The 23,863-nt window shown below is 39.9% G+C and overlaps 1 protein-coding gene across 1 annotated transcript in view; it reads left to right on the forward strand.

Moving 5' to 3' along the window:
• Nucleotides 1–23,863, forward strand: part of LOC116463206 (nesprin-1) — a 532,426-nt gene that overhangs the window by 338,308 nt on the left and 170,255 nt on the right. Inside the window, exons 90-95 of the mRNA XM_032146204.2 lie at nt 4,125–4,296; nt 4,421–4,650; nt 5,735–5,875; nt 12,347–12,514; nt 12,725–12,886; nt 22,390–22,584. Coding sequence (XP_032002095.1) covers nt 4,125–4,296; nt 4,421–4,650; nt 5,735–5,875; nt 12,347–12,514; nt 12,725–12,886; nt 22,390–22,584 — 1,068 coding nt within the window. The remainder of the gene's footprint in view (nt 1–4,124; nt 4,297–4,420; nt 4,651–5,734; nt 5,876–12,346; nt 12,515–12,724; nt 12,887–22,389; nt 22,585–23,863) is intronic.

A 23,863-nucleotide genomic window follows, 5' to 3' on the forward strand; every position in this document is an offset into this window, starting at 1 on the left:
TATATATATATATATATATATATATATTTTTTTTTTTTAGATGGGGTCTCGCTCTGTTGCCCAGGCTGGAGTGCAGTGGTGCAACCTTAGCTCACTGCAACCTCCACCTCCCGGGTTCAAGCGATTCTCCTGCCTCAGCCTCCCGAGTAGCTGGGATTACAGGCGCGCACCACCACGCCCTGATAATTTTTGTATTTTCAGTAGAGACGGGGTTTCACCATGTTGGCCAGGCTGGTATCGAACTCCTGACCTCAAGTGATCCACCTTTCTTGGCCTCCCAAAGTGTTGAGATTACAGGCGTGAGCCACCACGACTGGCTGGGGTAAGGATTTTTTTAAAATCATCTTTATTTTACTGACAAAAAAACTGAACTTAGAAAAAAGTGGCTTCCTGAGCTCCCAAATCTAGTAACTGATTGAAATTAGACTCAATCTCAGTATCTTTGTCTCCAAATTCTGTGATTTTTCTTCCACTGTAACAGAAACTATCTAGGCTACTTAATTAAACAAAAGAGAATAATGAAGTCCCAGGAAAATAAATGAGTCCCCCAAGGTCACAGAGTGAACTCAGCTCAGTCAGCAGTGGACTATGTCTTCCTGACTCTTGGTCCAGTGAGCTGTTTATTTTGTCACATTTTCTTCCACAGTTCTGAACATCCATGTTACGTTTGTTAGTTTTAAACCAACTGTGACTTAGAACACATTTTCATGTAAAAAATGATGCAGTCCTGTGTGAGCTTCATTGTATGTATCAAACAAACACAGGAAGGAAAGTGCTGAGTGGAGAAAGCTTAACTGATGATAACATACAAATTGGGAAGAGAGTTTCTTCCTGTATTTTCTGTCTTGTTTTAATTGAATTTCAATCTTATGGTGAATCTAGTTTTCTTACAAATAACTTTAAAAATAACTGATCATTGATTTATGCCTAAGGAATTCAAACTTTTAAAAATAATTTTTTGGCCAGGTGCGGTGTCTCACACTTGTAATCCCAGTAATTTTTGGAGGCCAAGGTGGGCGGATCACAAGGTCAGGAGTTTGAGACCAGCCTGGCCAATGTGGTGAAACCCCGTCTCTACTAAAAATACAAAAATTAGCCTGGGTGGTGACGGTGTCTGTAGTCTCAGCTACTCGGGAGGTTGTGGCAGGAGAATCACTTGAACCTGGGAGGTGGAGGTTGCAGTGAGCCAAGATTGCACCACTGCACTCCAGCCTGGGCAACAGAGTGAGACTCTGTCTCAAAAAATAATAATAATAATATTTTTTCAAAAGTTGCATTTAATTTGAAAAAAAATCATCCTGTCACTTTTAAATCATAGGAGAGGACACTCACACCTCTTTTCTTTCCACCTGATGCGGAAAGCCTGCTCCTGAATACCGGAGACTAGCCACAGAGGGCTGCTTGTCTTCCAGTGGCCACTCTACCTGAAATTCCTACCTTTATAAACATTTTCAGAAATTTTATAAGGAGAATGGGTAACATTAAACCAAGTGTTCCATTTTATTTTAGTGAATTTGACCACAGCTTGAATAACCAACCCTCGAAGGTAATGAGATTACAAGAGGTTTACACTTACAGAAGTAAGTGGTAGAGTACTATTTCTCAGTGGAAGTCACATGCATTGGAGTCACATGGGCTAATTATGAAATGCAGACTCTCATACACCTAGTAAATCAAAACCTTTGAAAGTGATGACCAGAGTTGCATTTTTTAAAGAAACAATCCAAATGAGTTTTGTGCACAATAAGGTTGAGAATTGCGGCTTAAGAAATGGTCACTTGCTGTCAGTGTGGGCACATCTTTGCAGGATACTGCAGCAGGGAGCTGTGCCCAGCCATGTGATTATAAAGGGTGGAAGGCCTAATTCTAACTCCGTCTATTTCATAAAGATTCCTCAAATTGCCGGGCACGGTGGCTCACGCCTGTAATCTCAGCACTTTGGGAGGCCAAAGCAGGCAAATCACTTGAGATCAGGAGTTCCAGACCAGCTTGGCCAACATGTCTCTACTAAAAATACAAAAATTAGCTGGGCATGGTGGTGCATGCCTATAATTCCAGCTACTTGGGAGGCTGAGGCAAGAGAATGGCTTGAACTCAGGATATGGAGGTTGCAGTGAGCCGAGATTGCACCACTGCACTCCAGCCTGGGTGACAGAGCGAGACTCCGTCTCAAAAATAAAAAAAAATAAAATAATAAAAAAGATTCCTTAAATTTTTTGTGCAATGGCAAACTATTGTGCAAAAGCTTGGTGACTTGAAATTCAAAGAGTCCAGTTATCTGCTAGAGCTCTTTTCTAGTATTAACTAGTTACAGTAAATGTCAATTATTGAGTACCCATGTGCTGGCCACTAGACGAGATATAGTAAATAGCTATTCAATCACTGTTTTTAAAAATCCTATTAGGTTTAATTAACTGCATCCCCAGAGGTAAAGAAGCAATGATTTCTACTTTTTAAATCCTTGTTTTAACAATTCCTATACTATTAGGAGTCAAGAAGACTGCCTGCTGGCTGAGTTCTGCTGGACTGTTTTTCCCTCCACTCAGCTTCAGTTGGGCAGGAGGAAACAAACAAAACAACAATAATAACAAAATGTATGTATGTGTGTGTGTGTGTGTGCATGTGCACGCGTGTGTTTTGCATACAGTCAGCCCTCCATATCCATAGGTGCTGCATCCATGAATTCAACCAAGCATGGATGGAAAATATTTGAGGAGCAAAAAGGATGGTTGCATCTCTACATGTTGATCTTCTTTTCTTGTCATTATTCCCTAAATTGTACAGTATAACAACTATTTATAATGCATAGCATCTACATTGTATTAGGTATTATTAGTAATCCAGAGATGATTTAAAGTATTTGGGAAGATGTGCATAGGTTATATGCAAATACTATGCCATTTTACATCAGAAACTGGAATATCTGTGAATTTTGTATCTAAGAGGGTTCCTGGAACCAGTGCCCCTCAGTTACTGAGGGATGACTATGTGTACATATGTGTGTGTGCATGTGTATATGTGTGTGTATATATATGAATGTATGTGTATGTATGTACACAATTATTTTAAAGACATTACAATTTAATATTTTTGTCACAAAGTATGTTCTTTTTTTTTGAGATGGAGTCTCACTCTGTTGCCCAGGCTGGAGTACAGTGGCACAATCTTGGCTCACTGCAACCTCCATCTCCCGGGTTCAAGCAATTTCCGGCTAATTTTTGTATTTTTAGTAGAGACAGGGTTTCACCATGTTGGCCAGGCTGGTCTTGAACTCCTGACCTCAAGTGATCCCCTCGCCTCAGCCTCACAAAGTCCTAGGATTACAGGCATGAGCCACTGCACCTGGCCCACAAAATCTGTTCTATGCATACAATAAATGCCAGCCTCTCAAACAAAGAAGCCAAATAAAAAAATAAAAAGGAATAATAGTTTTGTACTTTTAGGAATCATGTTTTGAAATATGTATTTTCATTTTTTTAAAGATGCAATAAAGTATAATTTTAATATTCGATACTTAAAATATTTAAGCAAGAAAGTAAAACTTTAATATTTTAGAATTACCATACTCCTAAAATGAATCTATAGTTACCTTTTTAAGGGCTATGTGCTATCCAGAATATATTTCCAATAAGCTCTTAATAAAATATTTAAAACCTCTATCTCTCATAATATATTTTTTCATTCTTGTCTGCTCAAAAACAAAAACAAAAACAAATTATTTTTTCAAAATCAAATGAAATTAAAAGACACTAAATCCGAATTGCACTTCAAGTTTAAAGTTCTAGTTAAAGCCTCGGCAACATTTGAGACATGATGAAGTGCGCAAGAGAAAATTTGATGAATATACAAAATTTTATTTGGGGGTCAATCTGCATTAAAAATTAGGATTTCCATATGCAATATCTAGCCTATCTAAAAAAAAAATTCTTAGGGACATAGGAACAGACAGGCTATTGACTGTGTGACCCTATGTAAAATAAATGACTGTCATCTCTGTTGAATGTGCTCAGTAGGGTAAGAGCTGAGCCTTGCATTTTTTTGGTGTGGTTTTAGCCATCACATGACCTAATTTCCATGGCATGAACCATCTGGTAATTTCAGATGCTTTCTGCTTTTTAAGAAAGTGGTCAGTTCCTAATGTTGCGGAAGTTCATGATTCCATATGGGGCCTCTCGCGATTAGAAACCACTCATTCGGCCTCAACCCCTCTTTTCTCCTTTTGTACCCACGCGGGGACGCGGGCCCGGGCACTTTGGCTGTGCCTGCGCCGCGCCGCGCAGCCCGCGGTCTGGCTCGGTAGCGAGATGCAGGAGGACTCGCCGCCTCCACATCCTGCCTCCCGGGCCCGCGCGGCTCTGTGCGCTCATTGGCCCGCCCTGCAGGAAGATGAACGCTACTACTTCTGTTTCCTTTTGATGCTGCTCTGACACCCCGGTGGGGGAAATGTTTCCTCAGGAGCTGGCGCAGAAAATTAAGGGCTACCAGGAGCAGATCGCTTCTTTGAATTCCAAGTGCAAGATGCTGACGATGAAAGCCAAGCACGCCACCATGCTGCTGACGGTGACCGAGGTCGAGGGGCTGGCGGAAGGGACAGAGGACCTGGATGGGGAGCTCCTCCCCACGCCTTCGGCCAACCCCTCTGTAGTCATGGTAAGGATCCAGTGGGTCCCCGCGGCTTTGCCCTTTGACTGGAACCTGGCGAGTGGCTTTATGTTCCCTCTCCGTGGCTGATTTCAGGGACCAGCCTTCGATCTTGCAGATTCAGAGGGAGGAACAGTTTCCTTAACTCTCTTTGACTACCGTTGGGCCGGGCCAATCTTTGACACTGTAAACAATGACAGTTAAAATGAAACTGTGCTCCAGACAGCTGAATTACTTAACGTGTCAGAGGTCTGCCCTGTGTTTGTTTATAATTTCGCAATAATACTGAGAGTCTCTGAGCTTTAAACATTAATTTATTTGCACAGTGTTTTAGTTGTCTGGGGGATGGGAAATTCATGGCATATATATTTAGTTGTGTTTTCCAGGCTAACTAGCTAACTACATATGTGCATGTACTCTACTGTATAAATGTGTAATACAATTTAGAAGAACAGCTATTATTAGAAAAATATGAAAACAGACCATCTAAAGCTTGGCTTTGGATTAAAATAAATCAACTTTGTTATTTTCTATTCTGCACCACTATTTTCCTATACACTCGACATCTAAAATGCATTGAGTATTTTGCTGACTATAATGTTTTCCAGTGCTGTGTATTTTCCCTCAAATGTGCTGTGCCTCAGGTAATGAGTAACCATACCTGAGCCCATTTGGCAATACAGTACTTTGGGTGCATTTATCTCCCTACCATATTTGAGACTTGAGATGTCCGCGAAAGACCAAGCTTTATTTCGTAGAGCTTTCATCATTTGTATGATTCGTGATTTTTCCAGTTATTTATAAAGCCACAAACTCTCCAAAGAAAGGAAAATAATGAAGTATTTAATCAACAACAAAACTTCAATGTCTTATGCACCCCCATCCCTGATTGTTTTACAAATGATTACTAGCATCATGTTCTCTTGAAGACAGAACTTTTAAATACTAACACAGGATTAATATGTGAATTTGGGTCCCAGTAATTTTAACCTTCGTTTTATAATTAACTCTGTTTTGGTCTATGCCTGAACGGGACTTACGTTAACATAGCTAATTGATTTTCATGTCCTTTGGGCTACATTTTACGTGGCAGATGACTGCAGGTCGCTGTCACACTTTGCTGTCACCGGTCACTGAGGAGTCTGGGGAGGAGGGAACCAACAGTGAGATTTCCTCTCCACCTGCCTGTCGCTCCCCTTCACCTGTGGCTAATACAGATGCTTCTGTTAACCAGGTACCTCCCACTTGGCATTCCTCTAGCAATAATCTCTGGGCAGATGCAGGACTCCATTCTCTGTTTCCATTAGATCGTGGGTGTGAATCTCAGACTTTGTTGCATTTGGTTCCAGGGACACACTATTAGGTGTTATAGTTGCACAAACTATGATTGTCATGTGTCTCAGTATGTCATCTCCTCTCCTGGGCTACAGAAAATGGGATGAACAAAAATTAGGTCATGGGAATGATAGCCCAGAAGGCCCTGTTTTAAGACATTATGGCCTTAGTTTCCAGCAATCATCTGGAATGGGGTTCTGCATCCAACAGAAAATGAAAGATGTGTGTCACCATTGTAAAATAACATGATTCAATGGCTTTATAACATGCATTGAAAATAGTGTTGGCATTTACCAGCTCAGATTTTGAAGACAGGAAACTTCTATTTATTATGTCAGACTTCTTTATCTGCAACTTGTGTACCAATGTAAGGAATGTCTGCCATATTTATACTTGAATGCCTAGTAGATTTGAGTGTTTATCTTTCAATAATCTTAAATTTTATTTTATATAAAATGGGGAAAATAAAATAACCATTTTGTTATAAGAAGCCTTTTACCATGTATTAAATGTAGATAATACTAAATTAAATGTCAAAAAGGTTTTATGTCAAATGTTAGATAGAAATCAAAAAGATGCGTTTATAGTAACCGAAAACTTCTAATGCACGTTAAATAATACTTTTTTAGTGAAGACAACTAAAAAATGTAAACTATCCTATGAAATTATGTTTTTTCAAAGAAGTTGATATGTATTATTAAGGGAGAAGCATTAAACAGACCAAATGTTTTATAACCTGTATTATAATTCAATTATATTACTTTTATTTTAAAGCAGAAGCATTCAGACTGTCACAGGATTTCTGTGATAAAGAGAATCCCCCCTCATTAAAAAAGGAAAGGAACATCAAGGTGATGAAACCTTTAGTTAATACACTTACACAGTTCTCATGGTAAAAATCAGGATAGCTCTAGGGAAATTATCAACTCATCCATTCATCGAATACATTCTGACACCTACTCAGCATGAAACCTTGTGTTGGTTCCTGAGGATGCAGCTGAGAAGGAGTCAGCATGGCCCTACCTGCAAGGCCCTGACAGTCTAGAGAGAAAGGCAGACGTGGGACAGATAATAACAATGTGATCAGAGGAAACTAAAAACAGCAACATAAAAGGAGAAGTTCAGGGATCCGTGGGGAATTTGGGAAAGTGTTCTTCAAATTCTGATTTTAAAATATGTATTACTCATTCTTTGATGATTTGTCCTTCCCTATGGTTACAGATGTTATTAGAGAAATTGAGCTATAGTCGGCTGATTATTATTTAGAAAAAAATTATTCTATTTAATAGGGTTTAGGTTCTCAAATTTTTTGAACTGAATAATAAATACTTATTTGAGACTTTGTGGAAAGAATATACCTTTTCTAAAACTGTAGATCTCCATGCTACTTCTTGCGAAGTGTCAAAGTATACATGAAAGTGCCCTAAAAATGATGAAACATGCAAACATTTCTATTATTATTTCTTGACATTAACCGCAAAGCTTCATCAGATCCTAAAACTCAGTGAGATTGGGCTTTGTTTTAATTCTTCCCCTCTCCCTAGTCACAGGAAAACATCAATTAAATTGCATTGTTAATCTAAAATACTTACATGTGATGCTGCAAAGTAGGGTAAAATGCCTTTACTTAGATTAAGACAGACAGCTTTACTCTGAGGGAGCTGTTAAAAAGGAAATGTATTATGCCTGGTGTTCATCAAACAAATCAACCCCATCATTGCGGCCACATGTTATTTTTGTATAGCAATGTAAGGTAGAAGACAATGAAAAAATATGACACCATGACCAGTGATGCACTGGATTTATAAAATTGTCTCTTGAAACTGAGGAAGACATGTAGGATCCCCTTAAGTTTCAGTTTTCAGATTAAAAACCCTGAGTTTTGTGCACAGAATGCATACAGCTGTTTCAGGGAGCAGCCAAATAGAACTGCTTTATAAAATCACAGTTGTTAAAAAAAAAAAAAAAAAAAAGGTTTTGTGCCTGCTGTTCCTGCAAGTAGATCTCCATTATGTAACTACCTGGTCCCACTCACAGTCAGTGTATTCTGTCTCTGACAGTAGCTATTAGCTAAAATGTAATAACAATTTAGCTTACTTGAAGGTAGAAATACCGAGGCATTCCTAGATTTTGCTGCAGGCTTCTTGATTCCCCTTAGAAGCAAGCCAAGGCTTAGACTCTGCAGAAGAGCTGAGAGAGGAATAGATTTGAAAAGAGGGAGCAAGAGTGTAATGGGAAAGTCGTTGGCCTTCAAGTTAAAAGCTCACACTGAGTTGCAGCTCTTCCTCCTCTAAGCTGAGTGTGCCTGGGAAGTCCCTTGATACCCTCATTTGTAAGTGAGAAGCAATACTACTTAATTCACAACATTGTGAAAATGAAATGTGACATTAATCGTGAAAGTGCTTTTTAAACTAGAAAATGCTGACCAAATAGTAGCTACAGTTGTCCAAATTTATTTCCTTAGGAATCTACTCATAACTCTTAAAACTTAGGCACATAAGCAATGAGAAACATATTTTTAACAGTGACTCCTCACTACATCAACTGTTGACTTTAGTAGTTATTGATAGTACTGATTTATTTTAATTGAATGTATGTACCTCAAATAAATAGAAATCATCTATAAAAGGTGACATATTTTCAAATCCTTTTAAGAAACCAAGAGTTGTCATTCCTATCTGTAGGCATGAGCCATACACACACACACACACACACACACACACACACAGAGAGAGAGAGAGAGAGAGACTGCCAGAAAAAAATTATTTGCAATAAATTTATTTTATTCTAGCTCTTTTGGGGGCCTTCTGTATTTATAATAGAGTATCTAATGTAAAATGTTTACACCATTTAAAGCCATTCCTGCTTTTCCTTGTGGACAGTAATAGTATTACTTTACATGTATATAAAATAATAGAATTTATAAAAGTGCATTTACAAGCATGATTTATTATGAACATACAGGCCTGCCTGTTACTTGCCAAACACTCCACAACGTGCTCAGGATGAAGACGAAAAGCACCGACCCAGACAGCCCTCAGGGAGCTTACAGTGTATGTGAGGACAGGCAAACGCTTACAAGACGGGGTGGCAGGTGGTGTGGCCGAGGGCAGCACCGTGTTGTGGGAGGGCCTAGAGAAAGCACCTGAACTGGCTGGGGTCAGGCAGAGGTCAAGGATGGCCCCCTTTAGTTTTAAGGGAGGAGCACAGTTAGGCAGTTGAAGTGAGGTTGGGTCGTGTGAGATAAAGACTTTCAGGCAGAGGAAACCACCTGTGGGAAGCTGTGGCGGCGGGAAGCAAAATGGCCCATCAAGGCAGCTGCAAATAGTTTCAGTGTAATTGGAGAAACATTGGAGGAGGAGGAGAGGGGGGAAATGAGACTGAGAGGGCTATGGGAACCACATCATGGAGGCCCTGAATGCCACAGGAAGGAATTTCAGCTTCCTCCAGAAGCTAATATTTAACCACTGAGGGAATGTAATGAGAAGCTGTGTATAGAACTGATACTTCTGGATCAATGTGGACAGGAGAATAGAAGTGTGCAAATTCAGAGCCAGGGGAGCTGTTAGAAACAGAAGTTACACAGTCTCATGCTTGGTCCACCCTGGTGATAAAAATGAGAGAAACAGGCCAGGAGGGACTACAGAGGCCTGGACAGCTCCTGCTCCACCTAAATGAGGCAATGTCTCCTCTGTTAGCATTACTTTGACAAAGACACAGGGCCCAGTGTTACCATACCTTGTGGTTTGCAAAACAAGCTATGAATGTGAATTTTAATGAAATCTCTCTATCTTCATGAAGAGAGATTTTAAACAATTTAAAACATTGTATAAGCCACACTAAATGTGTGCAGGTCACAGGCAGCCCAGAAGCTGCCAGTTTGCAACCTTTGAGTTAGGAAGCTGTTACTGTAATGAGAACTTGAACCAAGGCTGTGGCCGAGATACGCATCGTTAGCACTCCATCCTCCCGTAAGCAGTGGATGTCAAGGGGGAGGAGAAATCAGGAATAAATCCCAAGTTTGTAGCTTAAGTGAGAAGGCATTCTGTGTATTGCAAGATGGATAATACTTCATTGTTTTTTCCTAAATTGGTTCCTTTTGGAAATGGTGACTTTGAAGAGCCTACAGGATATGCATGAACATCTGGATATGTGAGTCTGGAGCTTATCAATTCACCACTATTGGCGAGTGAGTGGAAAACAAACTACAAAAGAGAAAGAGTGAATGACTAGAAAGCTGGCGGGAGAACAGAGAGATTTTTTTGAAAGTGTTTCCAGAAAGGGTTTGTCAGTGCCATTGAATGCTAGAAGTCTGGCAAGGGAAGGGATGAAAATTCATCATTTTTTGTCATAGAGAAGGAGCTGGTGAGAGCAAGCTCTGCAGTCATCAGGATCAAAGCCCAAACTGGAATTTAGAAGTGGATCGAGGGTGAGAAAGTCCCATGAAAATCACCCTTTCAGAAGTTGGATTATGAAATGAAAGGGAGAAAACAAAGAAATGAGGATGGAGCCTGTGTGTGCAAGTGCATTCACGTGTGACGATCCATCACATTGTGAATTACGGACTTTTTAGAAAATGTGATATCCCTCAAGAAAACAAATAAAAGAAACAGTGTGTGTAGGTGTTTTTGGATGGAAGAGAGAAAGTCAACAAAGCCAGAGAGGATGTTAATAGACCAAGGTCCTTGAAAAAGCAGTTTATGGGATTCTCAGAGTCTGTGGGAGAGTCAGGTTTAAGCAGTGAAACTGGCAAGCATAAGATAAAGGTGAGTGTGAATATACACAGACTTCTGAACATTTGAGAAGTTGTAGTATCTCCTTGACAGCTTGGATTGCATGTGTATGTGTGTGTGTGTGTGTGTGTGTGTGTTAGTAACACACACACATGCATATATGACTCTGGATTGAGTCATGTTTGCAGTTTTCCAAGTGGATGAAGTAAAGGTTAAAAGAGTAAGAGAAACAAGAGTCTTGGCAAGAAAGGGGTTTAAGTAACTTTAGACATAACTAAAAGTCCAATTGAGCGATGGCAGCATACAAGGGTGTGGAGGACTGAAGTGGGGTGGGAGTGAGTGAGGATCAATGGATCTAAACCTATTAAGGACATGAAGAGTAATTCACTCAAGACAGTGACAGGGTTAGGAATAAAGAGGAAGCAGTCTCCATGTTCCAATATCATCAATAAATGTTGGGGACTCATCTGGAGACCTCAGGAACAACAACAAAATTGGTAGAATCTGTCACAGTCACTCAAATATTATTTCATATAATCCTCAATCCCACCCAAGGTTGGACCAACGAGCGAACCAGTGTGCAAGATATAAGTTATTTGCTCCAATTATATAGCTACACAAGAGGAGAATTTCGCTAGAATCTCAGCTGTCCCAGTCTGAATTCATTCTACCGCATGACACTGCTACATTTGTTTCTCAGATGGCTGGAGCCTTCTTCAATACTTTTTACCAATACATGATTATCAATAAGACTCAGGTGTTTTAAGCTGACATAATTCCCTTCAACAGTACAACTGCAAAAACAATGAACTTTATAATAGCAATTACTCCCCCAATTAAATTTCTACTGAAATACAGATAAATAACCGTAGAAACAATTAAAAACCATCTTTACTATATCTCTTGATATATCTTTACTATATCTCTTGATAAAGTAAATTTTATCAGTACAAATAAAATATGTAATATTACTTATAATAGATTTAAAAAATTTGAAAGCATGATATTTCATCATTCACTTTGATTTTTTGTGTGTGTTTACTTTAAGGAAATGAATAGAAGAAAACCTTTATATCATTTGTTTCTTAGAGTAGTTGTAACTTCCGCATTACATTTTTCTTATTTAATATCAAAATATTTAAATTAATTCTGCAAATAATGAACCCACAAATAGTGGAGATCTGGCTGCATCTGTAGATTTAATTTTATTAAAGTCACGTAGTTTTTTAAATTATTTAAAACTTTAATGAATACATTCGGCAACATTTTAGAAACTAGATCATTAAGATTCTCCTTTTTTGCTATTCTAATCAACCTTTAAATACATATGTACTGCTTAAATCCTTTGTATTTCCATTTAACAAACATAGAATAAGAATGAGTTTTGGCAACTTGAAATACTGGTAAAGTTGTTTTTTGATATATATAAACCCAAATTCTGAAACAATTATAGTGTGCTTTGATACAGTCTTTAAATTTTTCTTGTTACGAGAGTTTACTACTAATTTACTAGTTTGTAGTGCCCCATGAAAGGTGTAGATCTGAAACCTTTCCTTGACATGACCAACAGTACCCAGAGCATATTAATCTAGACTTTGTCTTTTCGTTTAATTCAATACTGTGCTTTGCACTCACAGGACATTGCATATTACCAAGCCTTGTCTGCTGAGAGGTTGCAGACAGATGCTGCAAAAATTCACCCCAGCACATCTGCATCCCAGGAGTTCTATGAACCAGGATTGGAGCCATCCGCTACTGCCAAACTGGGTGATTTGCAGCGTTCTTGGGAAACCTTAAAGAATGTGGTAAGTCTTCAAGGTGGACTAGTTTGTGCCCACCAGACACCAGTAACCTTAGCGATTGTCTTATGAAATACATGCGGAGAGTTTACACATCCAGTCCACAGTTGAATACCCTATGTTGGGCCACAGAGGTAAAGCACTGAAGAAAGAAATGTTGTAATCTGAAAGATAAGGGGCTGGGAAGCATTGGGTAATATCCCTTTTCTGGTGTAGATAAGTGAGAAGCAGCGCACACTCTATGAAGCTTTGGAACGCCAGCAGAAGTACCAGGACTCCCTCCAGTCCATCTCTACGAAGATGGAGGCCATTGAGCTGAAACTCAGTGAGAGCCCAGAGCCCGGCAGGAGTCCAGAAAGCCAGATGGCTGAACATCAGGTACAAATAGCTATGACTTCAGTTTCCTGCTTGATTAAATAAGTTCACTCTTGTGACTGGTTGGCCTGTCAGGCATGTGTTTGAGACAGCCAGGTGCCTTTTTTTTTAAGTTTTTTAACCTTATCAGTTCTTCCAGAATAAACAAGAGTCCTAATGGTGGTCATTTCTGCTACTGATTCAGGGAGGGATCTGAGAAAAAGAGAGAGAGGGAGAGAGAGAGAGAGATTCAGACCTTGAATCTAATTAAAGGAAGCTACACGCATTGATGTTGCTTTTTAACTTTGATTACACAAAATGTGCTTCCTTAGAGTTGCCAGGTTATTTTGATTTTGTTGTGAGCCATTGTTGTAAGAATAAAATATACTCCAAATCTACCTTTTCTGGATATTGTTGTTTTAAGAAACTTAGCTGGGGGTGCCCCTCCATTATCACTTCAGAAAATACGTCTCAGACTTCGTAAGTTCTAAGTCTCATCTTGTGATTGTCCCTGACTTAAATCATTTTTTAAAAGGTTAAACTAGGCAAAATATTAGCTTTACATGAGAAACAGAGATCATTACATTAATCTAACGCAGAAAGATAGTGTTAAAAATGTGTCAATTTAAAATGCATGCTAAGAAACGTTCAGAAATTAAAATCTGGTTAATACTTTGGCAGTCTAATGAGGTATGCTGTTAAAATTATATTTACTTGGTATAACTGGGGTCTAAGGATACTGAGGCACACATTCTCCTACATATTCATCACTGTGATGTAGGAAAATGCTGCCTGGCTGGGACAAGAACCCAGGAGCGTGTGACAATCCTTCAGAAGGCAGGAGGAAAGAAAGATATTTTTAGATGTTAATTAAGAGCTATGAAAGCATGGCATGGTAAGCATGTTTATCAAAACAGGGTAACTTAACAGCTTTAAGAGTGAAACGTTGTACTTTGTCTTTCTTCTACTTTACATCTTTCTAGTTTTGGAAGCAGGATAACCTTGGAATAGACTGCTTGTTCATATGTGTAGTCAGATAAAGTTCCATTCTTTTGCAACATATATCTTTCAGTATAACATAAAAATGAGAACGTTTCATCTAGAGACAGCATATTGAGAAATAGTGGTTTCAGGTTTTTTACGCTCTTGTGACTTCTGAAGATAGAGATCAAAGTGCATAGCGTCCATTTTTAGGCCTTATTTTGGTAAAGAACTATCTTCTGTAGGTCTTTCTCCTATCCCACAGTCACCCACCCTTAGCCACATTTGCAGAGGGTGCTATGAAAGCACGAAATGAGAATTAACCCTTGTTATCCAAGACCAGACCAATCAGGAGGACAGTCAGGGGCTTGGGGGACTATTCCAATGCCATTTACTTCTGAGCTTCCCCCATTTTATCACTAGACTGCTAGTCTCCCAAACCCCTCTCCTATCTAAAGGGGCCTCAGTGTCTCCCGGTTCTCTTTAGCTGCTACTTCAGTTTTCTGTTGCCAGCGGCCACCTCTTTCTCATCTGAAGGGGTGTCCCTGTTGCTCCAGTGTGCTCCCTGGGGCTCCTAGGTCTTCCTTGCTCCTGCGGTTCTGTCTGTCCAGCTGTTCCCTGCACCTCTGCTTCACTGTACTGGAAGGAGCGAGAGAGCTTCCTTCAGGTTGAGTACGTGCTCCTCAGGCCAACCTTGATGGCTGTTCTGTAGGAGGGCCCGTTCTTTAAGCATTCAAAAGGAATATTGTGTAAATTATGCAAGGGCTAGATTAGAGTACATCTGAGGGTTGCTCACTCAGATCATCAGATGCCGATGTTGCAGAAAGTTTAAGTAGTTTGACCCTCTTTCCAGCTTCAGGACATCTCCACCTTTGTTCAAGCCCCCTATTCTTGTGGCCCAGGGGGCTGCCCACAATTGCCAAAGACCCATCACTGGCTCCCACAATATTTAGGAGCTGCATGAAAACAGGATCCTGGTGGCCTTCTCTGCCCTTCCAGAGTTCCTAAGTGAGAATGCAAGTCAGCTTCCAATCAGCACCACCACCCTGTTGCTCAGGCATTAGGATGAAAACACAATAAACTGAATGTGGGGCAAAGTGATGATTCTGTTCAAGGGATTTAATGGAGACAACTCAAAATTGCACATTAATTCTGAGAATTATAAATTAGAAGTGAATCTGTTACTTTTCTTGTCATTAAGGCCAACCACATGACTTTTTTTCCCTTTCTAAGTTGGTAGTAGTTGTACTAGCCATCACAGCAGTAAGGAGGTACAACTAATTTAATGAAGATTACCAGTCATTGGGGCTTAATGTTTTATTAAGAGAGAAATATATTAATGTTATATTAATATATTAATATAATTGTATATATTAATATAATTAGAACATATTAATGTTCTAATGGGAGGGAAAGAAAATAGCAATAATGTAGAATTTAGTATAATTTCATGTATCATCACAGATTTCATCTGAGCTATTTTTGCTACCTTTTGCTGTCTGTGCCTAAGTTCTACAAGTTCTGGAACACAGCTGCCTACATGAAAAGCTGGTGGTATCACAGTTTCTAAATTTGTTCTTAGCTTCAGGAATGGTACTTTAAAAATCTCAAGCACTGTTATAGAATTACTATTTCTAAATTTCAACTGAATGGGTGTGAGGAAGTCCAGTATGGTTTTTTATATTTCCTAAAAATTAATAGAAATACTTTAGTTTTTATTTCTTTCCCAACACTCTCTTGGAATTATTCATGTTTTTTTAAGGAGGTAACCTAATTCCTACATTTTTCCTTTAAAGACTTGTCTAAACTACTGAATTTGTGTGGAATGCTGTGCCTTTCTGGTTATCCTCTCTAAATTGTCTGACAGATTTCTTTTTTTTGAGACAGAGTCTCACTCTGTTGCCCAGGCTGGAATGTAGTGACATGATCTTGGCTCACTGCAACCTCCGCCTCCCAGGTTCAAGTGATTCTCCTGCCTCAGCCTCCCGAGTAGCTGGAATTACAGGTGCTTGCCACCACGCTGGACTAATTTTTGTATTTTTAGTAAAGATGAGGTTTCACCATGTTGGCCAGGCTGGTCTCGAACTCCTGACCTCAGGTGATCCACTTACCTCGGCCTCCCAAAGTGCTGGGATTACAGGTGTGAGCCACCATGCCTGGCTTACAGATTTCATTTTAAGGTTTAAATGCAGTTCATGAGCTGACTTGTGGCTGTTGTACTGACTGTTAAGCCCTCTGTCATTGCGACCTTATTATCATGGGCATCTGATGCTTTGGGGACATGTGTTGCCACGCTAAGCTCAGTGATATATAGGACACAGCTCTGTGGTTATTTTGTTTGTTTTGTGTTTTCATATATGTAACAACTAAAATAGAATGTGAGAAGAACTGTGGTCTCTCATCTGATCTTGGAAGTTAATCAGGGTTGGGCCTGGTTAGTACTTGGATGGGTGACTGCCCAGGAATACCAGGTACTGTAGGCTTAAAAAAAAAAAAAAAGGCTGGGTGCGGTAGCTCATGCCTGTAATCCCAGCACTTTGGGAGGCCAAGGCGGGTGGATCACGAGGTCAGGAGATCGCGACCATCCTGGCTAACATGGTGAAACCCCGTCTCTACTAAAAATACAAAAAATTAGCCAGGCATGGTGGTGGGCGCCTGTAGTCCCAGCTACTTGGGAGGCTGAGGCAGGAGAATGACGTGAACCCGGGAGGCAGAACTTGCAGTGAGCCGAGATGGTGCCACCGCATTCCAGCCTGAGCAACAGTGTGAGACTCCATCTCAAAAAATAAATAAATAAATAAATAAATGAAACAGGAAACATTTCAGCCTGGCCAACATGCTGAAACCCCATCTCTACTAAAACTACAAAAATTAGCTGGGCATGGTGGTGCACACCTGTAGTCCCAGCTACTCAGGAGGCTGAGACAGGAGAATTGCTTGAACCTGGAAGGTGGAGGTTACAGCGAGCAGAGATGGCAGCTAGGTGACAGAGCAAGCTTCCATCCCCCCAAAACAAACAAACAAACAAACAAACAAAAAAACTTGTGTTCATGTAGATAGTTCTGAAGGTCACATAACATAAGGTCCGCGTTTCTTTTCACCCTTACTATTAAAGAGTTTTTATGTTAGAGAAGCTCATGGAACTTCTCTAAGCTATGTAAGTGTCATACACATGCCAAGTTTGCAATTACAAATCAGAAACCCAAAAGCATGCATTTCATCTCTTTCTCCTTATCTTGAATCATATATTGTCAGGTAGCTGCTGGCCACCAGCTCTTATACTCAGAGTTATGGGACTGAAGACATATTTGATGGCTGAATTATTTTTAATTGAGGTGAAATTCACATAGCATAAAATTAACCATTTTAAATTGTACAATTTAGTGGTATTAGTACATTTACAATGTTGTACAACCACTGTCTCTCTCTGGTTCCAAAACATTTTTACAACCCCAAAAGAAAATCTCATGACCCCTGAGCCTGGCTGCTACATCTTGAAGTTAAAAACTCTAGCTACCTTCCAAAAATGTCCACTCATCTTTAAGAGTAAACTGAAGCATGAGTGGAGAGGACTGCTTCTAACAAGATTTAAGTGAGTCTGGGCACAGTGGCTCACACCTGTAATCCCAGCACTTTGGGAGGCCAAGGCGGGTGGATCACTTGAGGTCAGGAGTTCAAGACCAGCCTGGCCAACATGGTGAACCCTTGTCTCTACTGAAAATACAAAAATTAGCTGGGCATGGTGGTGCAGCCTGTAGTCCCAGCTACTTGAGAGGCTAAGGCAGAAGAATTGCTTGAACTCAGGGGGCGGAGGTTGCAGTGAGCTGAGATCGTGCCGCTGCACTCCAGCCTGGGCGACAGAGCGAGACTGTCTCCCAAAAAAATTAAAAAAAGATTTAAGTGAACAATTCCAGATTTTCCTAATTCCTTTATTACTGACTGCAGAACATTCAGAGAGCTATTTTAGAACATTGTGAGTTTTAAATGGAAGCTGATACCTTCAGTGCACACCTGGTTGGTCAAATCCACTGAGATTTAATGAGGTAGTGCTGGTGAGAGTTAACAACACATCAAACAGAAAACAGAAATATGCTTGTGAGCTACAGTTAGTGGAAAGTAGGTTAAATGAGATCTAACAAGGACTTTGAGGAGACAGAGTCTGAAAATTTGGAATGGCAACAGGAGTGGGTAGGAGGCACTATAAATGTAAATGTGTGTGGAAAGGCACAGAAGAGAGGATGAGAATGAACACAGTGTGAAATTGTTAGGAGGCTCTTCTTGCTTGTACAGAAGGATCAGTGTAAAAAAAAAAAAAAAAACAAAGACATAATAAGATCCATCTAATTATGGAGGAGCATTTAAAATCAGACCAAACGTAGATTTTATACCTTTAGCATTCAGGCACAAAACATTATTATGAAATAATAGAAAATAATTTACTGAATGGAAGTTTTTGAATGTATAATACTTTGAATGTATAAAAAATACTTTGAATATATAATAAACAATATCAGTCTGTAAATTCATTGCAATCACATTTTAAAAATTGCAGCAAGTTTTTTGGTGGAGGTTGACAAGCTAATTCTTTTTTTTTTTTTTTTGAGACGGAGTCTCCCTCTGTCGCCCAGGCTGGAGTGCAGTGGCGCGATCTCGGCTCACTGCAAGCTCCGCCTCCCGGGTTCACGCCATTCTCCTGCCTCAGCCTCTCCGAGTAGCTGGGACTACAGGCGCCCGCCACCACGCCCGGCTAATTTTTTTGTATTTTTAGTAGAGACGGGGTTTCACCGTGGTCTCGATCTCCTGACCTCGTGATCCGCCCGCCTCGGCCTCCCAAAGTGCTGGGATTACAAGCGTGAGCCACCGCGCCCGGCCGACAAGCTAATTCTAAAGCATACTGCAGGCTAGGTGCGGTGGCTCATGCCTATAATCCCAGCACTTTGGGAGGCTGAAGTGGGCAGATCACTTGAGCTTAGGAATTAAAGACCAGCCTGGCGAACGTGGTGAAACCACGTCTCTACTAAAAATACAAAAATTAGCTGGATGTGGTGGTGCATGCCTATAATCCCAGCTACTCTGGAGGCTGAGGCAGGAGAATCACTTGAACCCGGGAGGCAGAGATTGCAGTGAGCCGAGATCTCGCCACTGACTCCAGCATGAGCAACAGGGTGAGACTCTGTCTCAAAAATAGTAATAATAATAATAATAATAAAGTATACTGCAAATGTGTGGGAAAATATATATTAAAAAATGCCAGAAGTAAAGAATAACCAGGACAGTCTTGAAAAAGATTAATAAAGTTGAAAGCTATATCCTACCAGATAGGGAGATTTATAAAACTACAATAATTAAGATTGTGTGGTATTTGCACAAACAGCCAAATGGGTTGATGGAACAGAATTCGAGCCCAGAGCATAATCACATTTATACAGACACTTGACTTGTGGCAAAGATTACACTGCAAAACAATGGGTGAAAAAAAAGAAGAATTTTCACCTCTTTCTACACTGGACATGAAAATTAAGTTTATGTGGTTTGTAGATCTAAATGTGAAGTTATTACCAAAAAAAAAAAGTTTGAAAATAATACTTTAAAATGTCTGTGGTGAATGATCTTTTTAAAAAACATTCTAATCCATCACAGATGGATACTTTAGTAAAATTAAATCAAATGCTGCTTGGATGTCATAACTGTCAAATTACTATAAAAGTTTCTTAGCACTTGCTCTCAATATGTTTATCTCATCATAAGCCAGTAACAAACATTGTGCAGACTGTTATTATTCCGTGGACCATGCTTTGAGTAGCATTCTTACAGAAGATAACCTATGAGAATGTATTCTATTTATGACCTTGGGTTAGGCAAAAGATTTCCTATATAGTACACCAAAAGCCCTAACAATAAAGGAAAATATTCATTCTATTAGACCATGATAAAATTAAGAACTTCTTTCTATCAACAGATAATTATTAAGGAAGTCTTTTCCCATTAAGGGAAAACCGTGCCTCAAAGTGGGAGCAGATTATTTGCTGTATGCAGAACCAAAAGAAACACAGGCACTCCTATCCAGAATATACAAACAACTCCATACATCAGTAAGAAAAGGAACAACTCTAGTGGAAAATGGGCAAAAGATTTTTAGTAGGCAGTCACAAAAGACAATCTCATTAATCATGGGGGAAATGGAAATTAAAATTACAATGAGATTCCACTATTAAACCCACTAGAAAAACTTAAAGTGAAAACAATTCACAGCCAGGTTACTGTGGAATATGATATAATGATAAAAATGGGTTAACTCTTTCTACGTGCAACAAAATGAATGACTCTCACAATCATGAAAGAAGCCAGACACAGAGCAGTGCATCGTGTATGATTCCATTTCTATAAAGCTCAAATAAGGGCCAAAGTCCTCTGATATTTACAAGTTAACACAGTGGTGATTTTTGAGGACAGCAGTAGCAAGAAGGAGGAGGTCAAAAGAGCTTATAGAATCCTGGAAATGTTCCATTTCTTGATCTGGGTAGCAGCAGCATGGATATATATAGTTGGTGTGCTTATAATCTGTTCACTTTTCTAGATGTGTATAATATTATCAGTTTATTTAAAAATTAATTGTCATGATGATATTTGATATTAGGAAAAAATAAGGGGTTTTTGCTGTTTAACATTGTGAGAGCCCACTCTGAGGAGGCACTGTGCTTGCAGTGAAGCCTCCAGTCCTGTGGAAAAGATAGGAATTATGCAAATAAGGACACGTTGGAAACTATGAAATGCTGGCAAATATAAAGCCTATGTTACTTTACTTGAAATCATAGTTGCCGCTCTGGTGGTAGAGCCTGTTTTTCCAACTTCATTGAAATCCTAAATAAAAATTTCTCCTGTGAAGATTCCATCTAAAGAGCAAGTCATAAAATACCCCCAAAAAAGAGAAATAAAATCAATTATGATAGACAGGAAAACAGGGTGCTATGAGAGAGAATGATGGAGATTTTCTTAGGATTGGGTGGTCATGAAAGGCCTCTCTGAAGATATGACAATTAACCTAAGAGCAAAGGATGAATAGAGCCATCTCACACAGAGCGGGAAGAGTTTTCCGCGTTGAGGGAACAGCGTGTTCAAAGGCCCTGAGGCTAGGAAGTGACTGAAGTGGGGCCCTGGAGTGGCTGAAGAAGGCAGGAGTATGGTGAGCAAGAAGGGAGCATGGCACACGAGGCAGGAAGAGTGAGACTACACGAGTGTAGTAACAAGTTTGATTTATTTCACAGCAAGAATCCAGTACATATTTTAAAGCAGGGGAGTGAGAGGACCTAATTGATATTTTCAAAAGGTTGCTATAATTGCTTCATTTAGACTGGACTGGAGGAACAAGAGTGTAAGCAGATAGACTCATCAGTAGACCATTATATAGCAACTCAGTCGAGAGAGGAAGTTGACTTTGGCTTCAAGTGGGGGCAGTGGGGATATTCAGATATACAAGATACATTTTTGAGATAAAAGCCATTGGACTGGGTGATAGATTGGATCTGGTGAGTGAAGGACAGGAAGGTGTGAAGAGTGACTCCCAAGTCCCCAGCTTGAGCCATAATGAGAGGTGGTGGAAGACAGGCGGGGAAGCAGGTTTAGACTTAACACTATGCAGACACCCGTGAACTAGGTAAGTTGAACACACAGCCTGAAACCTAGGGCAGGTGTCTGGGTTAGGGATGTACCTTTGGAAGGGCTCAGGATTAGAAAGCATTTGAAGTCTTGGGAATGGAAGTCATCACCTGGGCGAGACCCTTTTTCTTTAGAGTTTGGTAAATGAGAAAATTGAGTAGTGTGACGACATAGAAAGAGGTTACAGGTTTCTCCCATCCTGTGTTCAATGCTGTTTCAGATTTGGGGAAAGCAATAGGTTAATGTGGGAAAATCATGTTGAGGAAGAAAGTAGTACATTTTATTTTCAACATTGTATTGGAGACTCTTAGAAATGATTGAGAAATGCGGTGGCTCGTGCCTGTGATCCAGGCTGGAGGATTCCCTGAGGCCAGGAGTTTGAGACCAGCCTGGGCAACATAGCAAGATCCTGTCTTTACAAAAAGTAAAAAAAAAAAAAAAAAAAAATTAGCCAGGTGTGGTAGCACACACCTGTAGTCCCAGCTTCAAGCAGGAGGGTCGCTTGAGCCCAGGAGTTCAAGATTACAGTGAGCTGTGATCATACCACTGCACTCTGGCCTGAGTGACAGAGTGAGACTCTGTCTCTAAAAAATAAAAAATAAGTTCATATTACAGATGATCCTTGTATTACAGATGATCCTACTGAAAACTAGAAGGATTAATTAAGTTGTTCAAACTCACTTTGGTTAGTGATACATACATAAAATCAGAAAAGTCCTGGCCTTTCATTTAGAAACGTAGGTGAGTAGGCCCCTATTTGTTGATTGATTAATGATTCCCAGGTGAAATATCTTCCGCTAATCCCAATGGATGTGAGACTCAGCTAGTGCTAATGATCCCTCAGTGAAGAAAATGAATACATGAGTGTGATTCCACAGTCTTTCCTCCAGGCATTGATGGATGAGATTCTCATGCTCCAGGATGAAATCAACGAGCTCCAGTCCTCTCTCGCAGAGGAGCTGGTATCCGAGTCTTGTGAGGCCGACCCCGCGGAGCAGCTGGCCTTGCAGTCCACGCTCACTGTCTTAGCCGAGCGAATGTCCACCATCAGGATGAAAGCCTCAGGGAAACGGCAGCTTTTGGAGGTAACCAATAACTCTAAAGTGGCCTCCTCACTTCTGAGTTAACTTTTAATGTTGTGTTACCAAGTATGGGGGTTACTTATGTATTTACATTTTCATTGCTTCCCTCTCCTAAGCTGGGATTGTGTTTCAAGAATGGTCTCCACGGCCGGGAGGGGTGGCTCACACCTGTAATCCCAGCACTTCGGGAGGCTGAGGCAGGTGGATCACGAGGTCAGGAGTTTGAGACCAGCCTGGCCAACATAGTGAAACCCTGTCGCTACTAAAAATACAAAAATGAGCCAGACATGGTGGCATGTGCCTGTAGTCCCAGCTGCTTGGGAGGCTGAGGCAGGAGAATCACTTGAGCCCGGGAGGCAGAGGTTGTGGTGAGCCAAGATTGCGCCACTGCACTCCAGCCTGGGCAACAGAGCGAGACTCTGTCTCAAAAACAAACAAACAAAGAAAACAAAACGGTCTCCCGAATAGAGTACAGTCAGTGTGTAGCCATGAATACGTCCTTTGACCCCTTTCTGACTCATTTCAGGCGTGAAATATTGAGAATGTGGAAAGCAAATTCTTGGTAGACATGAGCCGTGTGAAGAATAATTGTAGAGAGTTTGCATAATGGTTTGCTATGTTTACATGACAGCATTTGATGGATGATATTACTAATACTATAAAGAATAAATCCTACTTAGTCACTGTTAGCCAATTCAGGCATAGTAATTCATGAAAATACTCTTGCAGTTCTGGTTCCCGCGTTTACTTAATTTAAATATTATTTAATATAGAGACAAATTTGGGCAGCAGTAATATCTGTGTTAAAAATCAGCTATCTTCCTTTTTTATTTGTTCTCTCATAAATTCTTGGCCCTAAGCTTCTAGGCTACTCATATTGTTGCTCCTATAATTTGGTTAGACTGGAGGCTCCCTAAAGACCTTTATAGTATTTATCATCTTGTATCTCTTAGCAGCTTCTCTGGCACATAATGGGTTCTCAATACATTTCTTATTATATGAACTGAATATTATTTTATTTAGCTGCTAATTACACCATAATGCAATTAACCATGACCCTGTTGTTGGGTGTGTGGTCTCTCTCTAGTTGTACCTATTATATGGTTAGTCAAATAATATATTATATATTAGATTTGTGCAAAAGTAACAGCAAAAACCACAATTACTTTTGCACCAACCTAATACTTCTTATATTAGAGGAATTTAAAGCCAATGTGTCTGCCCTACTTATTAATTTCCATTTTAAATGGTTTAGTAAACTTAATTTTTAAATAATGAATTA

The sequence above is a fragment of the Hylobates moloch genome, unplaced genomic scaffold (genome assembly GCF_009828535.3).
Source record: "Hylobates moloch isolate HMO894 unplaced genomic scaffold, HMol_V3 SCAFFOLD_29, whole genome shotgun sequence".
NCBI lineage: Eukaryota > Metazoa > Chordata > Mammalia > Primates > Hylobatidae > Hylobates > Hylobates moloch.